This window comes from Sceloporus occidentalis, unplaced genomic scaffold (genome assembly GCF_023333645.1).
Source record: "Sceloporus occidentalis isolate IW3139 unplaced genomic scaffold, rSceOcc1.0.p SCAF_4, whole genome shotgun sequence".
NCBI lineage: Eukaryota > Metazoa > Chordata > Lepidosauria > Squamata > Phrynosomatidae > Sceloporus > Sceloporus occidentalis.
The window spans coordinates 22,784,925-22,809,857 of NW_028316984.1; the positions used below are offsets into that span (position 1 = coordinate 22,784,925).

The 24,933-nt window shown below is 41.6% G+C and overlaps 2 protein-coding genes across 8 annotated transcripts; one reads left to right on the forward strand and one right to left on the reverse strand.

Moving 5' to 3' along the window:
* Positions 1–93: 93 nt before the first annotated feature.
* On the reverse strand, positions 94–5,803 carry CUNH2orf69 (chromosome unknown C2orf69 homolog). The gene is made up of 2 exons (XM_089519469.1): positions 5,309–5,803; positions 94–3,286 (listed from the first exon to the last, which is right to left on the reverse strand). The coding sequence occupies exons 1-2, from the start codon at positions 5,711–5,713 to the stop codon at positions 2,459–2,461; spliced, it is 1,233 nt and encodes a 410-aa protein (XP_089375595.1). The 5' UTR covers positions 5,714–5,803; the 3' UTR covers positions 94–2,458.
* FTCDNL1 (formiminotransferase cyclodeaminase N-terminal like) lies at positions 5,664–24,933 on the forward strand. Of its 7 annotated transcripts, none has more exons than XM_089519478.1 (6): positions 5,664–5,691; positions 8,189–8,311; positions 13,907–14,002; positions 17,530–17,682; positions 19,995–20,186; positions 22,565–24,933. In XM_089519478.1, the coding sequence occupies exons 2-6, from the start codon at positions 8,197–8,199 to the stop codon at positions 23,002–23,004; spliced, it is 996 nt and encodes a 331-aa protein (XP_089375604.1). In that variant the 5' UTR covers positions 5,664–5,691; positions 8,189–8,196; the 3' UTR covers positions 23,005–24,933. The 7 variants fall into 7 exon arrangements, with proteins under 7 accessions (XP_089375604.1, XP_089375602.1, XP_089375598.1 ...); XM_089519476.1 differs by lacking the exon at positions 5,664–5,691 and adding an exon at positions 6,221–7,599; XM_089519472.1 differs by lacking the exon at positions 5,664–5,691 and adding an exon at positions 6,221–7,420 and having other exon boundaries at positions 7,521–8,311.

Below are 24,933 nucleotides of genomic sequence, written 5' to 3' on the forward strand. Positions count from 1 at the left end.
ATCTAAAGTTATAGCAATGTTCTTTTTCACATTTTCTGCACATTTTTCATATACTGTAATGAAAAGAATCAGAGCCGAAGAGTCCACCAATCATTTCAAGAAACAAAAGTAGCCAGTTTATAATTGGGGGAACACACAGAACCACTTTAAACCACCTCTTAAAAGAAAGACCAAAGTGCTTATTCAAAACAGCTGTCAAAGAATAGCAGCAGTTGTATGCCATACTGAAAACATCTATTGCCACAGAAAACCAATTTAACATCTTCATAATCTGGAAAACTGGGCTATACAATGTTTTTCAGTGATCTCTCTTACTCCCCACATACTTTCCCCAAAATTTGCCCAACCCTTGATGACATATTTGGGGAGGAGAAAGAACAAAGAGTAGAGCAGAAGTCACACTACTGGCTAATGCCATTCCCTCAGCAGATAGATACAACAGAACCTCACCCATTCTTAGGAATACAATCTTTTTCCAGCCAAAAATGACTGTTCCGGCCCATCTTCAGCTTCTGCTTTCAAGTGACTTTATCTGCCAAAATTTTAGTATTTGGTCACAAAACTCATAATTAAGTCACCCAAAATAAAAAGGAAGCTTTAAAATTATTTGGTGAAATAATTTCCAAAAATGCAAAATGGAATTAAAAATAAAACAAAATCCCTCTACATCCAACTCAAAATGCTACTAAACATCTAAAAGGAATGTATGAGAATCCTAGTATCCTGGTTACACAATCCATGGATTTATCCATACTTGAAAGGCCACACATACTTGTTTCCTCATTTGATGTGTACCTCCTCTTACATGTACCCCTGAACAGAAAACAGGTGACAACCATCAATGTGCAACTCTTAAATGCTTACAAAAAGCCACTAAGTAGTGATGTCCATTCTGGACAGACAGACGAAGTTGCTTCATGTTTTTATTAAAACACCAAATTTGTCTCTCTTGTTTCTCTCTTCTCTGAAATACTGTAATAATTCCATTGCTTATTTATGAACTGAAACCATGTGGTGAGTTTTTTAAACTGAAAGCTGAAATTGCTTTCACTCTTGCACATCAGGGCACTTATGCAGGCTGAAAGACTTTAATCAAAGCTATTTATATGCTACAACCTATAATATTTAACCCCATGAAGTTAGATGAGTTTTAATTTAGATGTTGATTTCAGGCTGATTACTGTCCTTCTACTACATTAATATTGTTCATGTAAGTTTTCTGAGAAGAAAAAGAATTCTGTATATGCAACCGTTGCTTAGATATGTAAACTAATTATTTTGATAATTCTTCGTTCACAGATTACATTGTTTGGCAAATGATGAGCTTCAAACTAATTGTAAAGCTATTCGTCAGTCACATTAGTGAATGCTTCTACACTAACCTTAGTGATCACTCTCAATCAGTTCTTAACCGCACAGATATCAAGATGGTTTTACACTGTGGTTTCCGTTCTATAGAAAAACTACCTCTTGGTGTTTCTTTGTTACAGTAAATCGCTGTTTAAACATTTTCAAAAGCTTATGCTACAGATGCTATTCTAACACTCACCAGTTTACAATACTGTATTAGTATCCCCTATGTACCTGTAACTTGATTTTCAAAAGGAGATACTTTGCCACAGTTATTACAAAGGATCTAATAATTTCAAGATATCAAAGTTCAAAACTGCATTATGATTCAGTCAAGCTTTAGAATTAATAGGGAATGTTAGACTAGGAATAAGATAATACATTCTTGGTCACACATAAAAAAATAACAAGACATTTAATACTCTTTAAATGTCTATAAAACCACCTCATTCACTAGATGTTCAGCTATGGTTAGAAACTGCAGAACAACCATGATGCAACAGTATAGTAGCTATGCACCTTAATGACCAACAAGTGTAATTTATATTCATTACACTGAAGACTTAGGTGTCTCAAGATAAGCAACGTATGCATTGTTTGTGGTATGCCAAAGTGCTAAAAAAATCCCCAACCCAACAGCATTAACAATGGAGTCCAAAGTTCTTTGCTCTTGGTTCTTGAGTAAAGTCTTCTAAATAGAAAAGATGGATCATTCAGAAATACTTGACACATAAAATGATCTTTAATCATTAGATACTAGTTTTGGAGCCTGGATCTGAAAACTGTGGCCACAAAATTCCATGTAAGTAAAGCAAACATCAAGTAAGTTTTCCATCTGATGTTAAATAGTTTCAGGTAAATCAGTATTGCTTTTCCTCAGGCATCTTACAAAGCAAAATAATTTATCTTGCAGCCAGAGATTTCTTTTGTGGCTCTTCAACTGCAAAACCAAGACAAGACTGGGTTTTCATCAAGGTGTGTCTGAAAAAGCAGGCATTAGCACACACTGGAGTATTTCCCTTTTCAGGGCTTAGAAGAAAGCACATTCCCAAACGGTTAAATCAAAGCTGTCTTTTGTAGCTACTACAGCATTTTGATGTAGTTAGTGTCAGAATACTTCATGGACTCTGAAGTGGTTGTCCAGGGAAGGTACTTCACTGGCAAAATGAAGCTGGCTGTTTACATTTACACCAAGCTCATGAAGAATTTGTACAAATCTCTTGTGCTCTTTCCCAATCCATGCCCGCATTGTATCGAATACTTGATATGGCGTGACATGAGCATAAACTGAAATCCCCGTCTGTGCAAAGTCTTTAAGCACATCAGGGTACGTCACCCAAGTATTGCTTCCCCCAGAATGACCACCATCCAACCAGTATATTGCTCTTATATTTTTTATGAAGGCACATATGTCCTTGTCCTTTTTTGCTTCCTTTAGTTCATGAAGTAATTGATTCAAGACAACGCAACCTTTACTGAAGCCGATTAAAGTGAATGACACTCCACCAGCAACAGAGGGTTCAATAAAGTCCACAGAAGAACTGCTGAAGTGTTCAATGTCTCTTTCTCCTCTTGGACATCCATTAGCAGTAGCAACAGGAGGTAATTCACAAGCAGCTGCCTTAGTATCCTTGGAGAAATCATGCGTACTGTTCTGAGACAGAAGAACGTTTTGAGCAAGTTTAAATGCATTAAGTAACAGTGCATGAAGGTGTTTGAAGGCTCCAAAGTCAGCACTGTGTTCAGGTGCTCCAAACATATTACTTTCCACAAAATTGTCATAGCAGCTAAATTTGTGCAAATGCATACGCGAACATTTTATAACCCAAACGTAACTCCCAGGGAAACGACGGCCAAGGATAGCAGCAACATTTTCTAAGCACCACTGTTCCCACTGGAAATTTTCTGGATGACAAATCATAATTTCATGATAGTTCTGAAATAAGAAAATAAGATAAAGGCACTTATTATTTTATACTAAACTGCTGAGAAACATGCAAATCATGTACATTTATAAATAAATGACAATTTCACAAGTATGGAAAATATCTTGCTTGCAACCAATTTTTAGCAAGGCGTATGTTAACAAATTTGGAGACTTAAGCTACACAAAACAACATGCAAGTTCTAACTTGAAATAAAACTAAGATGTCTGAGATTATAACTCTGGGTCTGTTTTCTGTCTCTGATTTACCTTTCAGCAACTGATTCAGTGGGTCTAGTGGATTTAGGCAATGAAGTGTTTTTCCCCGTGCTTCTTTAGTTGAAAATTATTACCTCCATTTGCTAAACAAAGCTACTCTCTTCCCATCTAATTAGACTGGTTGTAACACATACATATTCTTTAGTTAGGAGCAAGCTCCACCGAACTCAACTGCACCTACTTTCAAGGAAACATTTCTAGAATTGTACTGCGCAAGGGATAAAATTTATGGAATTACAAAGCAGTTTAGAAGAGTTAGAAATGATAGATTTTATATATACAATAATCATAATAAATAATAAAAGAAATGATAGATTAAAGGGACATCCAATAGGCATGACAGTTGAGTAGAACTAAATAGGAATCAGACAGCATTACAACCTATGGATGAACTCTATAGGGAGATTTGGCTGGCTATTAACAACAAAATGCTGAATTAGATATATCAAGCGATTGTGTCAAGGAGCCTGTGTGACATGTTCACGATTTCCCAACCAATTCCAGAAGAGCAGAACATAACATGACATGTGTGTCTTTGGATGTATTACCCAAGATCCACAAAGCTGGAATCTTGAAGCCCTTCACTCAACCTAAATATGTTATCGAGTCTTTAAAAATTTGCTAATAATTTTTTCATAAGCACCCTTAACTGTACCCCACCCAACCCTGGCAACGTGAGTAGCTTAAACTATGCCAGACTGTCCTGGAACACAAGCAGAAACAATCAAAAACATATATTCACTCCTCATTTCAAGGGAAGGGGAAAAAATCAGCATCTTCAGCCCATTTTCTCTCCAATTAAGAGGAAGCCTGACTCCTCTCCCCTCAGTCTTTAAGAGTTCAAAGAGCCCTAGAACAACTTGGCTTTTTGTTTGTTTTTGCTTCTTGTGTGTGTTTAAGTGCCTTATTGTTGTTAACTGCTATCCAGTCAGCTTCAACTTATGGAGACCCTATGAACGAGGCAGTTAAAGTAGTGTCAAACTGAAATATTTCTGTAGTTTGGATACAGCCATGGTTCTGATTTTCTATCCTACATTCCCTCAAAGGAAAAAAAATCTTGGTTGGGACTGAGAAGGGAAAGTTAGCAAACAGCCTGTGAAAGGAGATATATATATATATATATATCTGTAATTTGCAAACCTACAATTTCATGCGCCCTCACTTTTTGTCCAGGAGAGAAACCTTGGGTTTTCACTGAAAGGTGAAAGGCTGCAGACTCTTCCAGGGGGATCAGCCCATACCCAGGAGGCACTCCAATGGGCAAAGGGATCTTGCAGCACATTTGGGGCTAGTTTAGTGGCCCCAAGACGGATCTCACGGGAAGTTCCTTTTTGGTTTGCTAAAGTAATCTATGGCCTGTTCCAGACTGGCCAAATAAAGCTGCTTGGGGTCTCTTTGGAGGTATGCTGTTTAAATGAGGCATGGGTGCTAAGAGTCCGGCCTCCATTCCTTCCTAAGCGCTGGAGGGCAGCTTTGGTGCAGCTTCCGGATTCTTAGGGTGCATGCCTCATTTAAATCAGTGGCGCTCCAAAAGCTTGACTCCTGTGCATTGTGCCTTTGGGTTGGCCCAATAAAGGGATCCCTGTTTTGTGGGTTCTGGGTATTGTGGCATTTCTCACAGCCAGTGGGAATGGGGGGCGGGGGGAGAGGGGGCTAGGAAAAGACGAGGCAAGAGCCCAAAGTGCAAAGCCGTATGTAGATACATCCCAGGACTCAAATCCGAACCGTAGAAGCCGTGTCCTTCTGAAGCCCTACCTGGACGTCTCCCGGGAAGTAGAGGACGTGGTGCTGGGGGCGAGGGGGCTCCCGGGAGGGCAGCAGCAGGAGGACGTCGTTGGCTCGGGAGGGCGGGGCGCCAGGCACCCCCGGCAGACGCAGCCACGGAAGCCTCACCCGCGGAGGAGCAGCAGAAGGAGAGCAGGAGGAGGAGGAGGAGGAAGCGCTGAAGAGGCCGCCCCCGGAGCCACTGCTGCTGCTAGTGCTTCCCCCTCCTCCTCCTCCTCCTCCTCCTCCTCCTCCTCCTCCTGAAAGGCAGGCATTGGGCGCAGCTCCGCGGAGGCTCATAGTCCGCGCCAGGCAGAGGAAAGCGGAGCCCACTAGGCCCCTCAGGACGGAGGAGGAGGAGGAGGAGGCCGAAGGTGGGCAGCGCTGGCGGCTCATGGATCCCTCCCTTCCCTTGCGCCGCGCGCGCCCCCTTTCACGTTCCGCCGCCGCCTCCCCCAACGGCTCCCGCAGCCAAAACGAAACGGGCCAACCAAAGGGCACGCCCCGCCCACAACGCCTAGGTGCCCAGTGCGCACGCGCAAAGAGAGAGAGAGAGAGAGAGGGGGGGGGAGGCGCTTTCACGGAAGAGAGTGGAGGAAGAAGGGTGCGCCCCGCCCACAACGCCTCTTCGCGGCCGGCCTAGGTGTCCAATGCGCATGCGCGGACATAGAAAGCGAGGGGGAGAGGAGACGCTTTGAAGGAGAGTGGTGAGTGTGGGGAAGGGGGCGTGGCGAGGAAGTCGCCCCTAGCTGTGATTGGCAGTTAACGTTCCCCCTCCACAGGTGGCGCGCGAGGGACGGGAAAGGGCGCCATGGCTGGGAGACTAAACGTCTTAAAGGCACACTTCCACAATAAATAGTGCAAAAGCCTAGTTTTTCCCCCCCTTTTATTATATCAGTATTTGAAAGCAGCCAGGCTCTGGCTGAGCTCATTCGTGGGGAGTGGCTATTAGGAGGCCTTGGATGCTTTATGGGCTACAGCACTGGTCCCCAAACTGTGCTCTTTAAGGGACTGTGGACTTCAGCTCCCAGAATCCCAGGCTATTAGCCAACGTGGCTGAGGCTTCTGGGAGATGAAGTCCAAAGTCTCTAGTTAAAGGGCACAGTTTGGGGAGCACTGGACTACAGCAAAGCCTTTGGCTGCATAGATCATGGAATACATACAATTTCAGTGCAAAAGTAATAAGAAGTTGGGAAGGGAGGCGTTACACTAATAGGGATTTTGGGAGTGGTGGGATTTTCTCCCATGCTCCCAGACTTCCCTTAGCATTGATCCTTGAGGGCAGTTAAAGGGGGAAAATTGCTATTTTTTGAAAGGAAAATATATCTCATAATCATGTAGTAACCTAGTTTGAAATTCTCCACTGTCTGAGGCAAGGGGGGTACTCATCTGGAACATGGTCTTCTCTACTGCCATCAAAATGCTCTGGTGCCAACCAAGATGCCCAGATATCTGCAGCACCAACCAGGGCCTGTTTCTCCATGCTTTAACATCTTTATTATATATTGAACACATACCAGTCCATGAATACACTCAACAGAGTGAGAAATGGCCCCTTTACCAGTCGAAGGGCAGCTTGAGGTGAAGCTAACCCGTGTTTTTACATTTTTATTTTGGAATTTTGCATCCTTCACTTCCGTGCTGTTACGCTGCCAACAGACAAAAAACAAAACAAAACCCTTTACTGTGTTGTGTTGTGTTATGTGGGTGGATGTCTCTATGATTTTGGGTGGGGAGAAAATGTATTATACATGTACATAAGTTATTGTTTTTATTATTCTGTATTTTGGGAAACTTATATGTAAAAACTAATAAATAAATATTGCAAAATCAGTAACAATCCAAACCACCTCACAAGCATCCACAAGCTCCCTACAGAAGAAAGTGGGCAAGAGGAGTAAGTTTCCCATCCTCATCTCCACTAGGCTTTTGGCTAGGAAGGACTCTATAGGGCTGCTCAGATTGCAGCATGAAATAAAAGTACCACCAGGCAACATCCAGGGCAGATTTTGCCAGCCTTCTTTCCAAACCTTAGAGTCAAAAAAGCCAGGCGTGAAATAAATATGTCTGAAGGCGGGGACAGAAAACTTGGCCTTAGAAGAGGTGGGTGGATTTTGTGTCATGTGCGTTCAAAGTCTGGCAAGGAGGAGGAAGCTGCTGTCAGTGAATGTTTTTTAACTTTCTGGGCTTCTGTGTTTTGCAGAGTTGTGTCAACACTGTCTGATCTGATCCATAGCAAAACCACCTCAACCTGCTTAGCAGAATTATTTTGTTCACCCACTGTAAGTAGGCTGCCTCTTAGGATCTCAATGCAGGGATGCCTTCTTCCTTTCCTAGGCTGAATCTGTGCTATAGAAATAATCTGGTTTGAGACGACTTTTAATTTACATAGCTGCTTGGTATAAAATTCTGGAAATTGTAGTTTGTTGAGGCATTAGAGCAGCCTTAGTTCAGCTAGTATACCTTCAGGGATATGGTTGAGTAGGGGGCCACAGATGGCATTGTCTCCTCAATAAGAGTTTTGCCCACCCACATGAAATTTTCCTATAGTCACTAGATTGTTAGCATGGGCTAGACCGTGAAAATTGTTTACACCTAGGATTGCATCTACACTGCAGAATGAATGCAGTTTGACCCTGCTTTAACTCCCATGGCTCACTGCAATGGGATTTTTGGATCTGTAGTTTTGTGAGCTATTTAGTTTTTTCATCAGAGAGCTCTGGTGCCACAACAACACAACTCTCACCCCAGAATTCCATAGCATACATAGCTGTCTCACCTGACGCGAAAAAGAGCTCTGAATCATGTTACTGGGAACATGTGCCTGTTTCATGCGATTAGGAAGATTCTCTCTGCTTTCTTTTGTTTCAGGAATAAAAATGGCTTCTGGCAGAGTAGGGACACGCCTTGCCGCTTGTCTGCTAAATGTTTCAGAAGGAAGAAGAAAGGATGTTGTTGAGAAAATCGCAAAAGCTGCTGTTTGTAAGGATAATGGTAAGAACAAATTAGAACGTTTCAGAGTAGGCATGATGATCCAGCCCAATTTGCATTATGTACTTTGAATTATGTTCTGTTGAAATACTACTGGGATCTGGTTCCAAAATTAGTGGGGAATCAGTTTTTCCAAAGATAAAAAATGTCAAAGCCAAGCCTGTTAGGTCTAGCTAGAGTAGCAGAAACATGCCTTTCTCTAACTATGGCGTGGTACACACCGGCCTTTTGCGCCATACTGGTGCTGATTCTAGGATTAGGGACCGCACGGCGTAACAATGGTGGTGCCCTGTGTACATGGGCACCACCATTGTTATGTAAATGCTGTGTGGTGTCTGCATGTTGCTGCACGGCCATTGGTGCACTTGCGACGTCATTGCGGCACCAGAAAAAAACACGTTTTTTCCGAGTTCTTTTTCCTCCGCAGTCATGGTGCACCGTTTGGGGGCTGTGCTGTCCCTGTGGAGGAAACTAGACCACCGACAAGCCGCCGTTTCTTGGCGGTCTGTCCTGGGCCTACACTTCCCTAAGAACTGAGACTGATTAACAAACACATAGCTTGTAGTTTAAAACAAAAGTTTACTAATGACTTGAATCTATATTTACATAAAAACTATATCCTAATCCAGCTAGTGAATAATTAATGTAAAGAGAAATATTTATCTTTCCTTCTTTCAAAAGAAAGCTGAAAGAGGAGGAAGATGGAAAACATGCAGTTCAGTTGAAATCTTTGAGAGAATGTCTCTTAAGGGCTGTACAGACTGCCCCTAAGGGGTGATCTGCAGCCGCCCCTTTTAGTGCCAGATCGGGGCTGTGGCAACTGCATGCTGCGGCCATGATCTTACCTTTCCACAGCACAAAAAAGGAGCTGCAAAAAGTGACTCCTTTCTGTGCTGTGGAAAGGGCGCTGTAGCCACTGGCACAGTGGCTTTTTGGCACTCCTTTGGTGCTGTGTCATCTAAACACAGTGCCAGAGGAGCACCATGATGCTGCCTGCCATGCAGTGCGGCGCGTGGTGTCATGTCTGCCTGGGGGTGGAGTTGGGCCATGCATTGCATGGATGCCACACCCCAACTCCACCCTCAGGCCAGCCTTAATGGCCAATCTGTACAGCCTCTTAGTCCCAAAGTGGGAATGACCATGAATCACATGGTTAGTTTGAATGAGAGATAGAGGAGAGTTTGCATGCAGGAGATCCCTATCTATCTAAGGAGTGGGAAAGGGAATGTAAAAATCTTCCAACAGCTTTGATCTAAGATTCAGAGTATGGTTTGGCCAAGGTTACCCAGAGGTCAGGAATTGTGCAAAAAACAGAGAATTAATAAAAATATAGAGGGATGGGAAAAAGGTGGGAGGAGGGCACAGTGACACCACATGACTGCCAATTGTTCAAGAGCCACGGAAAATACTTTCTGCACCCATGGCATTGCACGATTGTTGTTTAATTCACAGGTTTCCTCAGTGAATTAATAGAGACACGTAGGAGATAGGGCAGCTACATGTCAGAAGTGACATCAGTATCACCGATGCTGTTGCCTTCCCAGGGGAATTGAGGTTTAAAGGCCACATATGATAATCTCCTAGGAGTACTAAAATCCAGTATAATTTTTATTGGGCCACCCAAAAGTTACAAAATTAATCATGCTAGCTTTCAAAGTTTACTGACTTCTCCATTAGGCAAAGGTAGGAGAAAATCAGGCAGGGCAAGAGAAGCATTGCCAGTCTGTGTCTTGTGTGTGAGGTGTTTGCTTACAATTTTATTTATTTGATTTATATCCCACCTTTCCTCCAATATAACACCCAAAGTGGTCTACAATGTAAGTTAAATGAAACCCAAAATTATTGAGGTATTTGTCTCTGTCCTTTGTGAGGCCCAAAGCCCCTTTGGAAGCAGAGTGCAATGAGACTCTAAGGCAGATTCTGTACAGTATGAAGTCACACATGTTCCCCAGCTCTATTGTAAAAGAAATATGGTTCCCATCCATCATGGCTAGTGATGATGCATATAAAACACTAAGTCTTGAATGCTAACAACAAGTAATTGTTGGGTGAATTAACACTAGCGAGGGTAAGATGGAGGGAGCTGGCATGTATATTTCTGAGAGCTGCTTTTAATTTGCAGGCTGCTGTTTGTAGAGAGACAGTGTTATGTTTGCACAGAGTTCAACAGACACCGTGTAGTACTGGTGTCACTTTCTGTTCTGTAGCCCAGTCCTGGTATATCTGTTTCATTCTAAGCTGCTTATTTATCTTCTATCACAAATCTTTTCTTACTCTAGTAAACAACATAGCCTGAAATCCTGTTCACAAGTACTTAGGAGTCAGTCTCATTGATCTCATTAGATGTGCATAGGCTTCTGATACTGTTAACTGAACCAAAATCATGTCTAGGAGGGGAAAAAGGGAAGATATTTAGTGTTTTCTGTACCCTAGAGTGAATTGTCAGAACAATAGTCGGGCACAAGACTCTTGTTTGCTTGAAAAATGCAGAGACATAAACTAGTGAGATCTGCAGCAGAATGATGCAGCATGGACTGCTTCTGATCACAGTTCCACTCAAGGCCTTCGTCCATAAAACTCCATTCCAGCTCTCCTCTGGTTTCCAGGGTTGCTTGGCATTGAAACGTTTGTGACCACAGAACACAACCAGTCATCACTGGTCTATTTGGGATCCCTCATCCCCCAGTCTGGGAGTGTTCCCCCCCCCCCGCCAGAAAATTTTTTTTTTAAAAAAAATACTTTTACAAAACATGGAGTTCCCTCAACCAAGTGACTCTTCACTTTTACTAAATTGGGCTACTTAAGCAGTGGTGCTGATGCAAAAATGGTGGAGATAGAGGGAATAATAGTGGTCAAAGCAAACAGTGTTCTATCGTCTAGTGAATGGTTATAAATCTTAAGTGATAGATTAAGGTGTTTTATATATGTCAGACTGTTTGTCTACCCAGTCCAGGGTGGCGGGCTCTAAGTGGCAGCTATTCTTCAAGGTCTCAAGCAGAGTTCTTGCCCATCAATTTACAATAAACCCTAGGCAACAGAGCCAATGACAAAGGATGACAGAAGTTGCAGTCCAGCAATATATGGAAAACCATAGCTTGCTCACTCCTGCCTTAAGCAGTCTGGGATGCTATAGTTATAAAACTTCCTATCTTGCATTAGAACGTGGAAGCAGCAGCTTACAAAACAAATAGTACTAGTTATTTATAATTTAAAATTTGTTTCCTTCCCCATTAATGAAGGTATAAACAAGAGACATAGCTACAGCAGCTTGCTAAGTGACTACTTATTAGTGAAACTAACTTGTAAGCATACTTTTTATGGTTACAGATGTGGAGGAAGGGTATCACGGGGTCTTTGCTGTGTCGTGATTTTTGTTGCTGCATTCATGTTAGTTTCAAAGTAATTAAAAGTAACTGTTCAGTTATTTTTGAGAAAGTGGAAAGTGAAGAGTTACTTCTTAAAATGTACAGCTGTTGTGGTACTTTTGGGAGCCTTGTAACTGTAACTGTGGGTGATTATGTTTTAGAAAAGTAGCCTTCTAAACTTTCGGTAAGACATGACATTTAATAATATACATGTCCCTTCCAGCCGTCTGATTTTATGGTAACTGTGTTTTGGGCTGCATTTTCCTGCCCTGTCTTTCTGAAGTCTTAGCAAATTGTAGCCTTTCAGCTGTTGGGGTGGTGGAGTTTTTGAATGTGATCCATTATACAAGAGAAAGCTATTACTTTGTAGCTCGCTAACTAGCACGTTCATGGTGGTAATCTTCTGTCCACATAGTTGCAGGACAATTCTCTTCCTTAATATTTCCTTTAGCCTGAAATTCACAGTATGAATAAACTATTAGGCAACATTGAAGGCCTAAAGTCAGATTCCCTCTTAAGATACAGGAGAGAATGGCTATATCTGTTTCCTAGAGGAAAGCCATATAGGGAAGACACTGGGATTGTCCTGAAGGCTGGCTTGTTTCATTGGATGTGTAAAGCTGCAGCGGCCACAGGACTGGAGTCTCAAGGGCAAGGGTGGCAATCATGCAGGATTGCAGACATTGTTGGACTATAACTCCCCTTATTCCTACCCATTGGCTGTGCTGGTGAGGGCTGCTGGGACTATAGTCCAATAACCTTTGGACGGCTGCATGGTTCCCACCCCTCTTCTAGGGATTTGGTGCTACATTATTCCTGAACACTGGATTTTCAGGATGGGGTGTGTGTGTGTGTGTGTAAAGGCTATCAACTTTGGTTGATATGCCAGCTGCAACCCTACCTGGATCAGGAGGACCTTGAAGCAGTGGTACACACACTGTAACCTCTCATCTCGATTTCTGCAACACGCTTTACAGGGGGTTCCCTTGTGCCAAGTTTGGAAGCTTCAATTAGTCCAAAATATGGCAGCCAGGCTGGTCATCGGGAAATCCAGGTTTGACCATATGACACCTGTTTTAAAATTTCTGCACTGGCTGCCAGTTAGCCTCCAGGTGCAGTACAAGGTGTTGGTTATTACCTTTAAAGGCCTACATGGCTTGGGTCCAGGCTACTTGCAGGAGCACCTCTTCCTATATAACCCACCCTGCACTCTCAGATCCTCTGGGAAGAATCTGTTGCAGCCAGACTGGCTGCACAGAACTTTCTTTTCTGCCACTCCAAAATTGTGGAATGGCTTGCTGGAAAAGATCCGCCTTATTACCACCTTAAATGCCTTCAAAAAGGCTGTCAAGATGGATCTCTTCCAGCAGGCCTTCCCAGACTGACCTCCCAAAGAAAAACAGCAAGAAATACACCCCATCAACCCCAGTTTGCCCATTCCTTCCTGAATTTTTTAGGCTACAATGATATGTTTTCTTTTGTATGTCTGGATTGTATGTTCTTTCCACTTGCAGACAGAGAGAGAGAGAGAGAGAGAGAGAGAGAGAGAGAGAGAGAGAGGAGTCCATAGCCCTGCATCTCCTCCAGTTTGTTGCTGAGTGCCTTCAAGTTGCTTCTGACTAGTGGAGACACTAGGCAAGCCTATCACAGGGTTTTCTTGGCAAGATTTGTTCAGAGGAATTTTACCTTTGTTTCCCTCTGAGGCTGAGTGTGTGAGACTTGCCCAAGGTCACCCAATAGGTTTCTGTGGCTGAGCAGAGATTCAAACCCTGATCTCCAAAGTCGTAGTCCAGTGTTCAAACCCCTACACCATGCTGGCTCTCACCTCCTCCAACACTGCTACTGAATTTCTGCCTGCAGAGCTACTTAAAGCAACACAACCTTTAGGAAGCTGTAACATGGCAAAAGGGACTCCCTGATGGATAAATGAATTGTTCAGTACCTCAAAACCAAGTCTATTTTTCAATAACACTTCTGAGAGATGGGAAGGAGGTGAAATTCCAGACTGAGAAACATGTGGCTCTCCAGTTGTTGTTGGGTTATAGCACCCATCCCTTACAATGGTCCTGGGTGGCTAGAGATGATAGGAGGTGCAGTCTAACGGCATTTGTGGGGCTACCAATCCCCCAGTCTTGTTCTACTGCTTTAGTATGTTACATCAGTTTGAACTGACTGAGATGCCATTAGTTGGTATTTTAACCACAAAACATATCCCTTTCTTCTCTCTTCATAGGCCAGGAGCATCTCCAAGCAACAGTTCTTAATATATTTTCTGACTACGACTATAATAGATCAGTAATAACAATAGCTGCTCCCATTGACAGGCTCGGTAAGTATTTTTAAAACTTTCTCTCTCGCTCACTCTTTTTTTCTGTCTCTCTCTCTCTGAGAGAGAAATACTTATTTTCTTCCTCTGATGGATGCATTTGAGATATTAATGTTGCAATCCTATATGCATTTTTGCATGTGTTTGTGTGTATGTGTGTTGTGTGCCTTCAAGTTGTTTCCAATTTATGGCAACCCTAAGGTGAACCCATCATGGGGTTTTCTTGGCAAGATTTGTTCAGGGGAGATTTGCCATTACCTTCCCCTGAGGCTGAGAGAGTATGACATCTGCAAGATCACCCAATGGGCTTCATGGCTGAACAGGGAATTGAACCCTGGTATCCAGAGTCATAGTCCAACACTCAAACCATTTACGTCCCATTGAGCTTAATAGGACTTACATAGGAGTGTGCAGTGCTACAGTATCCAAGAAATGAAGATTTAAAATTTCTTTCCTCCAAGCATCAGTTCCTAAGCTCATTCCTCAAATACTAAAAAGGACTTTTAATGTGCTCATCAAGAAAACCTGAGAGCATATTAAACCAATGTTGGTTGAGAAGGAGTTACATATTAATCCCATCACTGTGCAGTTAGGTTCTTCTACCCTAATTCAGTGCCAAAATATGTTGTCTTTTATTAAGTTGCCTTCCTTTTGTCTCCCCTACCATTTATATCATGTTTTTATGCTATGTAGGGGCAACATAGAGACAGTGTGGCATAGTGGTTTGAGTGTTGGCCTATTACTGTGGAGACCAGGGTTCTATTCCCTGCTCAGCTATGGAAACTGACTGGAATACCTTGGGTGAGTCATACACTCTCAGCCCAAGAAAACCCTGTGACAGGGATGATTTAGGGCTACCATAAGATGGAAACACCTTGAAAGCATATAGCAGCAGCAGAGACAACTTATTTGTTAGCAACCCAACCTGACGTTCACAAGTTGTGTTTGACTTCAGCCCCCATCATCTGCTTTGCTGTTCTGGGATGATAAAAGTTGTAGATCAGCTGGAGGATACCAGGTTGGGAAGGCTGTCTTAGACAGATAAGGCCAGAAATGGCATCTCTTTGGCACCAGTAAAAAGTAATCTTATTTGTCCAGGCTTTTGATATTGAGTTTTCTCTGGCTCTTTTAAAAAAATCGCTTCACTAATTGTTTTGTGTGGTCAAATATTGTGTTACAGGTATTTATTGTTGTCATGTTTTAAAATTTTGTTAGCCATTACAAAAGGTTTCTATCTGAAGGGCAGCATATTCATTAAGTGTAGAATAATAATAAAAGGTGTTCCATGATTGTGACTCTCTCCATCAAAGCTCCACGATCATGGTACCTACACAACTGAAAGTTGGATGGATAGCAAGGGACACTAGGGGCATGCACCTTGGATCTATTTGTTTTTTTTTTTAATTCATTCATTTTAGTTGATTAAATTCTGTTTAAATCATGCAACGCCACTATTAGCCACGTGGGAGCAGGCTTCCTTAATCTTTCCTAATGATCTGATCTTAAACTACAATCTTGCCTAGGATGTCATTTTTCCAGAGGGTCTCTAGGTAACTCCTGTAGTGTTTTCCTCTGCAGGGCTGTCATCCTCTTCAAACAGTTAAAAGAGAGGCGACAGAAAAGTTCCTGCTGCCTGACAAGGTGGTGGTCATGGGGATCCCATTTTGGGAGAAATGCAGGTTATAAATGCTGTAAATATATAAATAAAATACACAGGGAAGGGAAATAGGTGGTGAGTACATGGAATGACAGAAGGCACCAGGACAGAGGAAGAAAAATGGTGAGGAAGGGAAAGAGAGAAGACACTAGCATGGAGGTAGGGGATTGTGGCTTCCCGTTACTTGCAAAGTTGGGATATCTCCTGGTAGATAAATGAGCTACAATAAAAATTATATTAAAATTTATCCATATATTTAGAGTGTAGAAATGGTTCAAAATTAATAATCATCACTAAATTGAGCCCCCATGCCTGGCATTGAACCACCTCCCCCCCCCCCCCCCAAATATGACTGGCAACTCCTTAATATCATATTTGAGGGCCTGAGAAGGTAAAGGCAGAAGGGGGTGGATTTCCCTCTTGCTGGCTCTGTTTGCCTCACTTTAACAGCCCCTTCATCCCTCACTGCTCCCCGAGTGCATCACTGAGTTAAGCCAATGCCAGCTAGAAAGATGGGGCAGTGAGAAGGAGGGGGCATTTGCAGAAGCAGCAACATCTAGTGCCCTTTGACTTCTTACCCACTTCCCTGTGCCCCTCTTCTTCTTATTTCTGGCCTCAGCTTAACTTTGTTGTCGGGGGCGAGAGGGCAGTGGGCAGGGTACAGATGCACTGAGCAAATGGTGGGTGCTGGAAGGTCTAGTGGAGCAGCACACAGGTTGAGCAAGGCAAACAAAGCCAGCCAGGGAGAGGGAAACAAGAGAGCAGACAGGTGAACAGTGGGCAGATGTCACTTTGGTCATGGATGGCATGCCCCGTGGGCTAAAGGGGGCTTTTGGCAGGAAATAAGCTGAAGAAGGGCAAGAAGGGGATGGGACACTACTGCAGGCCTGATCCTGTTACTGCAAAAATCTCCTTTAGCATCATCATCTTTCTCTTCCTTCTCTTCAAGAGATGGACAATGATACTGAAGGAGATTACTGCAGCAATGTCATAATCCTAAGAGGCACAGGGGGAAAGATTTGGAGACCATCAACAGAGATGCAGTGAAGGCTGCCTTGAGATGAGGTACAGATCTTTGCAGCAATGGGTGTGTATTAAAATATTCTCACTTTCCCCACTTTGGCCCGCATTCCCAAACCCCCAAAAGTTGAGCACCAGCTGTAATTATAATTGATGGAAATGGGTGAATTCAGCTAGATTTAACAAGGGTGCATTTTGCAGATTTTATGTCCTTAAACATTAGCTTACTTTTCAAGAGCTTGCTTTTGTTTTCTCAGCAGTTTGCCAAGTATTCTTTTCAATGGACAAGCTCACTTTTGAAATCTGGCTGAATGATGGAGGAGCAGAATAGAAGATTCTCTGTTTTGTCTTTTATCCTAGGAACATTCTATAGGGAAATTTCTGATGTGAATCAAAGCAAGTTTGCCAGACAAAGTTATCAAGGGGGTGTCAAGTGGATGTAAATATTAACAAGATAGTGCTTAGTACTTGGTTAAAAAGAAAATAAAAGATAAGAAATATTTGTAGATTATGTTTCAATAGCAAAGCTGGAAGATAACAAGAGGGCTGTCTTGCTGCATGGTCCTGAAGTATGTTCATAGGATATGATAAGAACCCTTCTTCTTCAAGTTGGGTAGGTTTGTAAGAAATCCAAGACCTTGAAATTTCTCAAAAAACTTACACTCAGTATAAATAAGAAAGAAGAGTCATATTTTCACTTTGAAAAGACTGCAACAATGATATTCTCTATCCTCTGTGTGTGTGTTTCAATGAAATATTGCTTTTAAAGTACTTTGGAGCAGAGACTAAGTTCTAGTTTCCCTTTCAGAGAGGGAGGTGAAAATGCACAATATGTTTTTCCCCTTTGTTTTAGGCAGCTGTGTTGTTGCTGCCTGCGTGGAGGCTTTCTCATCCATAGATATGGCGGCGCATGTTGGAATTCATCCATGTCTTGGGGCTGTGGATTTGGTGCCTGTTTACCCATTGTTAGGTGTCGACTTGGAGGAATGTGGAACAGTGGCTCGAAGTAAGCATAAATGTAACATCTCAATTTCTCCCTGCAGACTTCCAGATTCCATTGGGCTGCCATTCCTATTAAACCTAGGTAGACAGCCTAGCCAGTAGGGAGCCATCATGGAATTTATTGTTCAGTGTTGCCTGGAAGACCTATAGGCTCCTCATACCTGGTCCAGCAGGAAGGCCTTAACATGGTCACTAGCTAAATGGATAGGGTGGAGTGGGATGGTTTGTAATAAATGGAGGGTTTGGAACAAACTGGAGTCAGTAGTGTGGAATGAGTCTATGCTTCCTGTGTAACAATGACTCAAGCAAAGCCTAAATATGCTTTCACTATGTCTCTAGGTAGGAATGTACCAAACTGCTTTGTTTATTCCAGTAGATGCTCACTTTTCTGCATACTGACATCACATGTTTGGAACTGTTGGGCTGCAATAATATACTCAATTACTTTAAGAGCAGGTTTGGATTTGCTGATCATCAGAATGTTACAAAGCAAGATTTAACAAAATGAACTAAATATCAGTATAAAAGTAACACAAATTGAAAAGAAATAAAACTTAACAAAATCTAAGTTACACATCAAAAACCAAAATTCTGAATCTTCCTAGCAAAACCTAACATTTCCTTTTAAAATTTTCCTTGGGAATAAACTCTCCTGAGTTCAATGGGACTTATCCCTGAACATGTTGGTATGGTTGTTCCATTTTTGCAGATGAGATGTGGCCATGGCTCTGAGACATCAGTGCATTTTGGTAATTACAGGGTGAATCTACACTGCACAATTGGAGGAGGTTAATACTACTCTAACTGCCATGACTTGAGGATTTATAGGTTGGTGAGGTATTTAGAATTCTCTGCCAGAGAGTTCTGGTGCCTCAACAAACTATAAATCCCAGGATTCTGTAGGGTGGATTCATGGCAATTAAAGAGGCATCAAATTGGCATAATGCCACTGTGTGGTCAGATACTTCAAACTCTGAAATTCTCATTCCTGGAAAAACCATATCTGTTAAATATCTGCATTTCATTAAGACTCAAGACTGCTGCAGAGGCTAAATGAGTGCTAGGATGGGTGGAAGAAAAGAAAGAAAAACAGTTGGGTTCAGGGAGAAGAGGAAGAACAGAAGGAAAGAGAAAAGGGATGGGGTGGGCACTGAGGAGAGTCTGACCCAGGTGAAGTTGTTGCTGGCTGTATAAGCAACCAGATATAAGAGGAGAAAGGCAGACAGAAAAAGAAGGGAAACAGGTGTGAGGGTCTGGGAACAAGCCAGTAAGGGAAGGATGGCAGGTTTTCATTCTAGACAGAGCTGGATACATTTACTTATATATTAGGATTGTGTGTGAATTGTATAGTCCACCCCATACACTCAGGTCCTCTGGGGACCACTTACCTCAACCGGAGCAGACTGTCAACTCTCACCCAGAGGATATTTTCATCAGCTGGCCCTAGATTGTGGAATGACCTGCCAGGAGAGATTTGACAGCTAAACATGCTGCCTGAATTTAAAACAGTATTAAAGACTTATCTCTTCTATCAGGTTTACTCAGTTGATTTTAAACTATAGATTTAAGGGACATTGTGGTGATGCCTCATCTGGAAGTAGCATCCACATTGTGATAGTTACACTTTGCAACTGAAATGAGGGATTACACACACATGTTACACACACATGCAGTCCCGCAAAAAGGTCTGTTGTAGACCTGTGATTTATATTTTAGTTGTGCTAGCCTTTGTAGTCTTTTTGGAAACTACAGTATACTCCCTGGACTGGGAGTGGGATGTTAAACCTCTGGTCTCCAGAAAAGAAAAGAAAAAGGAAAAAAAACTGATATCATGTTCAATCATTCATGGTAGTTTTGTTTCCGTTTCTGAGTACAAAGTACTTTGCACAACATCTTCTCATCCATCCCTGGAGTAGTGTTAGTATAGCTGCATTTCTCCTAGTTCAATCTTCAGCAACTGTTAACTTCCAGATACATTTAATTCCAACTCCCATAGTCATCAAGACTGCATATCTGGCTGAGATTTATGGGACCTGGAGTTCAACACATTGAGAGCCAGTGTGGTGTAGTAATCCTGCAGACCATGGTCCAAAACCTCACTTGACGGCCCACTGAACAGCATTGAGCAAGTCACACTCTCAGCCTCAGAGGAAAGCAAAGGAAAAACCTCTCTGAACAAATCTTGCAAAGAGAGCCCCATGATAGGGTTGCCAAAAGTCAGTAGTGACTTGAAGGCACACAACAATAGCAAGTTCACCACATTAGGAGGAGTGTTCTAACTGGGCAAAACTTTTCCCCCTTTATTTCTTCTTTCAGATATAGCAGAGAGCTTGGCTCATTGTGTCCCTGGATGTAGCATATTTCTTTTTGGACATGCAGACCTCCCAAAGAAGCAAAGCCTTGTTCAAAGAAGGAAACAGCTGGGATGGTTTAACCAGAGAGCTTCTAAAGCAGCTAGTATTAATCCTGATATAGGATTGGCACCTACTTTAAGATACGGCTTAACCGGTATGATATGCAACTGCAGACAGCAATTCTTTATTCCTTTATTCCTTATTCCTTTCTGTTCTTCACTGCAACCACTGATGTGTGTGCAGAGATGTAGCTACAGGGTGGGGGGCAGTGGCATCATTAGAGGGGTGCGAGGGGTGCACCCTAAGGAGAGGTGACATTACTGCTCCCCTAATATCTGCTTTTTAGCAGAAATGGGTTGTGGTGTTCACCTGTATGAAATGCTTAAGAGATGGTGTGAGAGGGGAGAGGTCAGTTGGAGGAGAAACATTGCACAGTTAAAGGACAAATAGCACACACACATTAAAACAAAGCTTATGAGGTTGCAGTTTGCATTCACCTGCAATTTAATAGTTAACAATCACGTAAGTGGTAGTTGGCTGCTGTCATGCTTGAACTCCCATGTGCCATTTATTCTTTCCAATTCCTTGTATCAAAGCAGCCTTGAATCCCAAGTTTGGGGGAAAGGATGTTTGTTTGTTTGTTTGTTTCAAGTATTTATACCCCACTCTTCTGCCTAAAGGCACTCAGACATGCTTACAAATTTTTAATTTAACAGTACCCTGTCATCAGGGTTATAGTCTAAATAAGACAGGGCATGCAAAGGTGGCAGAGGGGGAAGAAGTTAAGTCCAGCAGAGGTTGGATGATGATGATGATGATGATGATGATGATGATGATGATGATGATGATAATAATAATAATAATAGTCATCTAGTTTTGTTTTTAAGTCATTTTAAAAGGGTGATTTCATTTCAACTTAAGGGGATTGCGCTCCATTTAATTGTATCCAACATGTTGAAATGACAACATTTCAAGTGTTGAGGATTGAGGCAGTGAAGTCAGTGAAGCTGGTTAAATATTTAACTGCTTGTGTGTGGGAGGAAGTAGACTAGCAAAAGAACAGAATTAGAAGTACTCTTGAATTAAACAAATTTGACATGTTCTGCATGAAGCAAAGTGGGTTGTCTGAATCCATATTCTTGCTTTAGACATCCTCTTGCCACAAGAATTCTTCAATCAGACTTTCCTGGGCATACTTCTCAGTTGTCCTGTTAAATGCATTTACACAGAATGAACACACACCAGATGTTAATGAGTGCATTTGTTTTTATTTTTCTTCCACCTTAACAGTCTGGCCTTGAGAATTTGCATTATTTTCTCTCCACTGTAAAGGTCTTTGTTTTCCTCTGAAGGGTATGGATCATAAGTTTCCAAGACAATGAGCGAGAGTTTCAAAGAGGAGTAAAACAAAGACTTCAAGGAAAGATTAAACTTCCATAGCTTTTCATGCTATAAGAGCAGAATAATCTGCAACGATAATTTTAAGTGTGTATGTTTTAAGCAATGAGTAACATTTGCCTATTACTCATTGTATCTCATGCTGGGAGAAAGGCAGGATATAAATAAATAAATAACTTCAAAATGTTATTTGATCTGATTTTGGCTATTTCTAAATATGCATTTTTTACTAAATAAACTGACTTTTGGCCTGCAGTTAAAGCCTTTTTTATTTAGTCAGGCTTATGGCAGTTAACTGGCTGTGCAGAAGAATCTTCAAATGGGTGCATGTATGTGTTCTGCATTTTTATCAGTATTGGTATTTGTTATTAAAGTCCATGGATCCATCAATACAAGCAAACAGAAATTGTACAATATTATGAAGGATGCAATTTAACATTCCATGATCACAGTAAAATTGACATACTTGGCAAAAACGTTTTAGATACTCTGGCCAATTATAGGAATTTCCTTCTTTCTAATCTTAATTACGAAAGACAAGAACTTAGCAACTGACAGGGTTGCATTAGAACATCTATTCTGTAGTAGAATTTTGACATAAAACTTAGCTAATTTGCCAAATAAATGGCTAAATAAAGGAGAGATTGACTTTAGTGCTCTTTTTAATAGAATAGTTGGAAGTTAATGGAAGTCAGCCCTCCATATCTTTATCCACAGATTCAACAGAACACGGGTTGAACACACACACTGTGTGTGTGTATTCTAAAAGCAAACCTTAATTTTCCAGTTTATATAAGAGACACTAGTTTACTGCCCCACTGTATATAATGAGACATGAACATCCATGGATTTTGCTATCCATGGAGGGATCCTGGAACCAAACCCCTATGGATACCAAGGGTCTATTCTATTTAATAAATTTTTAAAAAGAACACAATACTTCTAAAGTATTAAGTAAAAAATTATGTTCACAAATACCTTCCTTTTAAAAGAGGAGTAACAGGGTAGCTTTGCAACATGTTTCCAAGCTGTGGTGTGTATGGAGAGTGATGCAGTGACTTGCACCTAGGTTTTCCAGATTTCCCTACTACTCTCTGTCAATATTTTCTATGAGTTGTTTTCTCTTCATCTCAGGTGTTGGGGCCAGTCCGTATGTGATGAATTGCAATGTGACTGTAGACACTCAAGACTTGATGATGGCAAAGAAGATAGCAGGCTCCATCCGAGGAACCAGCACAGGAGGCCTGAAGGGCGTGCAGTCGATGGCTTTCCCACACAATGGGCAAATCGAAATAGCATGTAACGTGGAAAGTTTTGATGAGAGTGACAACCAGTTGGCTACGGGGGAAGAGCTGGGCTATGTTTCATATAGCATTCTTGGGAGAACTTACTACTATGTCTCACCACAGTTGATAGAAGCTTCCATCCAGAAGCTGGCCAGAAACCATGGGGTCAGCACAGTGGGGACTGCGCTAGTTGGGTTTACGCCAGAAGAATGTAAGCGTTGTGCTGCCTATGCATTAATGAACGGTGTTGGTGAATTTTGGAGGGTTAGAGGTGGTATCTTTATGTGATAGACCTTTTTTTTTAAAAAAAATTAAATGCAAAACATTGCAACTTAAGATCTCTTTTAGGAAAACTGAACTAAGAAATGGACACCAATGAAGCTAGAAAATAACTGTATATATTTTTGATTGTAAAACACCTTGGGGCCTCCTTGCTATTGTTGTCTACAACTTTAATTAGCTCCACCCAGCATTGCCTGTGGAGTTGTAGTTCCAAAGCATCTGAAATCCAGAGGTTCATCACCTCTACAGTATGTTTATCATATTAAAATTAACAGAAACTGGCTTACTTTAACCCAGTATTTTGGACCATAGTTTTCTCAACCAGCATGGCCCATGTACAAACATAGAAGCCTTTCTCATACTAGCTGTACATGCAGAGTCTGGAAGTCTATCACCACTGTGTGCCCCAAGGGTGCAAGAAACTTGTCTGCACAGCCTCTCTGGCATGTTATTTCAGCGAGCAGAGGCACCTGAAAACCCACACACTATCTATTAAAAGCAACTGGTCTTCTCTGAAGACTATCTGAATCAGGTGGTGAAGGGGATGGGAAGAGGGTCCAGCCATACTCAGTGATAAGGGCTTCGGTCACTTTCCTCATCATTGTTGAATCCCGATTTCCTAATACCCAGTTGTTTCTCATTAACTCCCAGTTCTGCTATCTGCACCTGGTGTTGTGCTCTGCAAAAATTATGTAGATTTAGTTTTCCAATTTTGCATAACTGATTCTGGGTTCAGAATTGGGTTCAGAATTGGATCTTCTAGACACCGAAGACAGAACATGCAACTCTTTTATTCTGTTCCTGGAGGAGTTTTCTGGAGCGTAGTGGTAAACACTGCAATCTCATACACACTTACTTGGGAGTAAGTTCCAGTGAATTTAATAGGAGTCACTTCTGAGTAAGTACGCATGAGACTGTATTGTTAGAAAGATATAATCTAGAAAATGCTTAATTTGAACCTTGCCTTGCTTATTTATTTGTTTCTTTTATCTATTGCATTTATATCATGCTGCCTTTCTCTCAGCACAGGAACCAGGACAGCTGACAAACAATAAATCAACATTAGCTAAAAAGATAACCATAAATTTAAAATACAATTAAAATATTTCCATATTAAAATAATAAATAAAATAATAAAAATCATTTAAAAACATACAACATCTCGTCTTGTGAGTTGGCCACTCTCACTGTAGCTCTGTTGCAGTATGACATTTCAAAAATCACTCCAGCTGAGCAGTTCAAAAATAAATCTGGAATAATGATTGGGGAATTTTTTTAAAAAAATGTTTGTGTGTATTTTAAAAAATTAATGGAATCAATTTTGGGATTGGAAGCCAACCTCTATGAAGAGGCAATTGTATATTCTTAGAGCGTGTGTGTGTCTGTGTGTCCAGCAGAGGGCAGCAGTTAAGCCATGGCCATGCAGATACTTCCTTAGAATGATGGCTTTTAGCTTTTGCTTTACTCTTGTTTTGCCATCCAGTGGCTAATGTGGGAAGTGCACAACCAGGATTATTCCATGGTTTAATCTTTATACGGTGAAGGTTATGACTGTGGTGTTTCAGTTTTATTTCCTGGACTTTACAACTATTTGTCTCCCAGAGCCCACATGGCCAAAAAGGAGAAGTGGCCTCTGCCTGCATAGATATCCCTCCATACCATCTTAACGGAGAAAACAACAATGACATCTTAACAAAATGTAGATCTGTGACTCTAACATCATCTTTTTTCTTTCTTTCTCTGGTATGATTGTTAACACTTTTGCCTGATGGAGGAGTGGAGCTTCAAAAGCTTGCATCATGCATATTGTGCTTTTTGGTTGGCCCAATAAAGATATCACTGTTGTGAATTTTGGATGTTATTGTACTGTGATGTTTATTATTGGTGTACAATGGTTGCACTTTAAGTTTCAGACTTTCTGTGAGGTGTTGTTCT

Bases quoted from the DNA above. Each gene is read 5' to 3' on its own strand.
- FTCDNL1 (XM_089519471.1), top strand. From the start codon at position 8,122: ATGTTACTGGGAACATGTGCCTGTTTCATGCGATTAGGAAGATTCTCT. The intron at 8,312-13,906 runs GTAAGAACAAAT...CTCTCTTCATAG, and splicing joins TGCTGTTTGTAAGGATAATG to GCCAGGAGCATCTCCAAGCA. The intron at 14,003-17,529 runs GTAAGTATTTTT...CCTTTGTTTTAG, and splicing joins TGCTCCCATTGACAGGCTCG to GCAGCTGTGTTGTTGCTGCC.
- CUNH2orf69 (XM_089519469.1), bottom strand. From the start codon at position 5,713: ATGAGCCGCCAGCGCTGCCCACCTTCGGCCTCCTCCTCCTCCTCCTCC. The intron at 3,287-5,308 runs GTAGGGCTTCAG...TTCTTATTTCAG, and splicing joins ACTTCCCGGGAGACGTCCAG to AACTATCATGAAATTATGAT.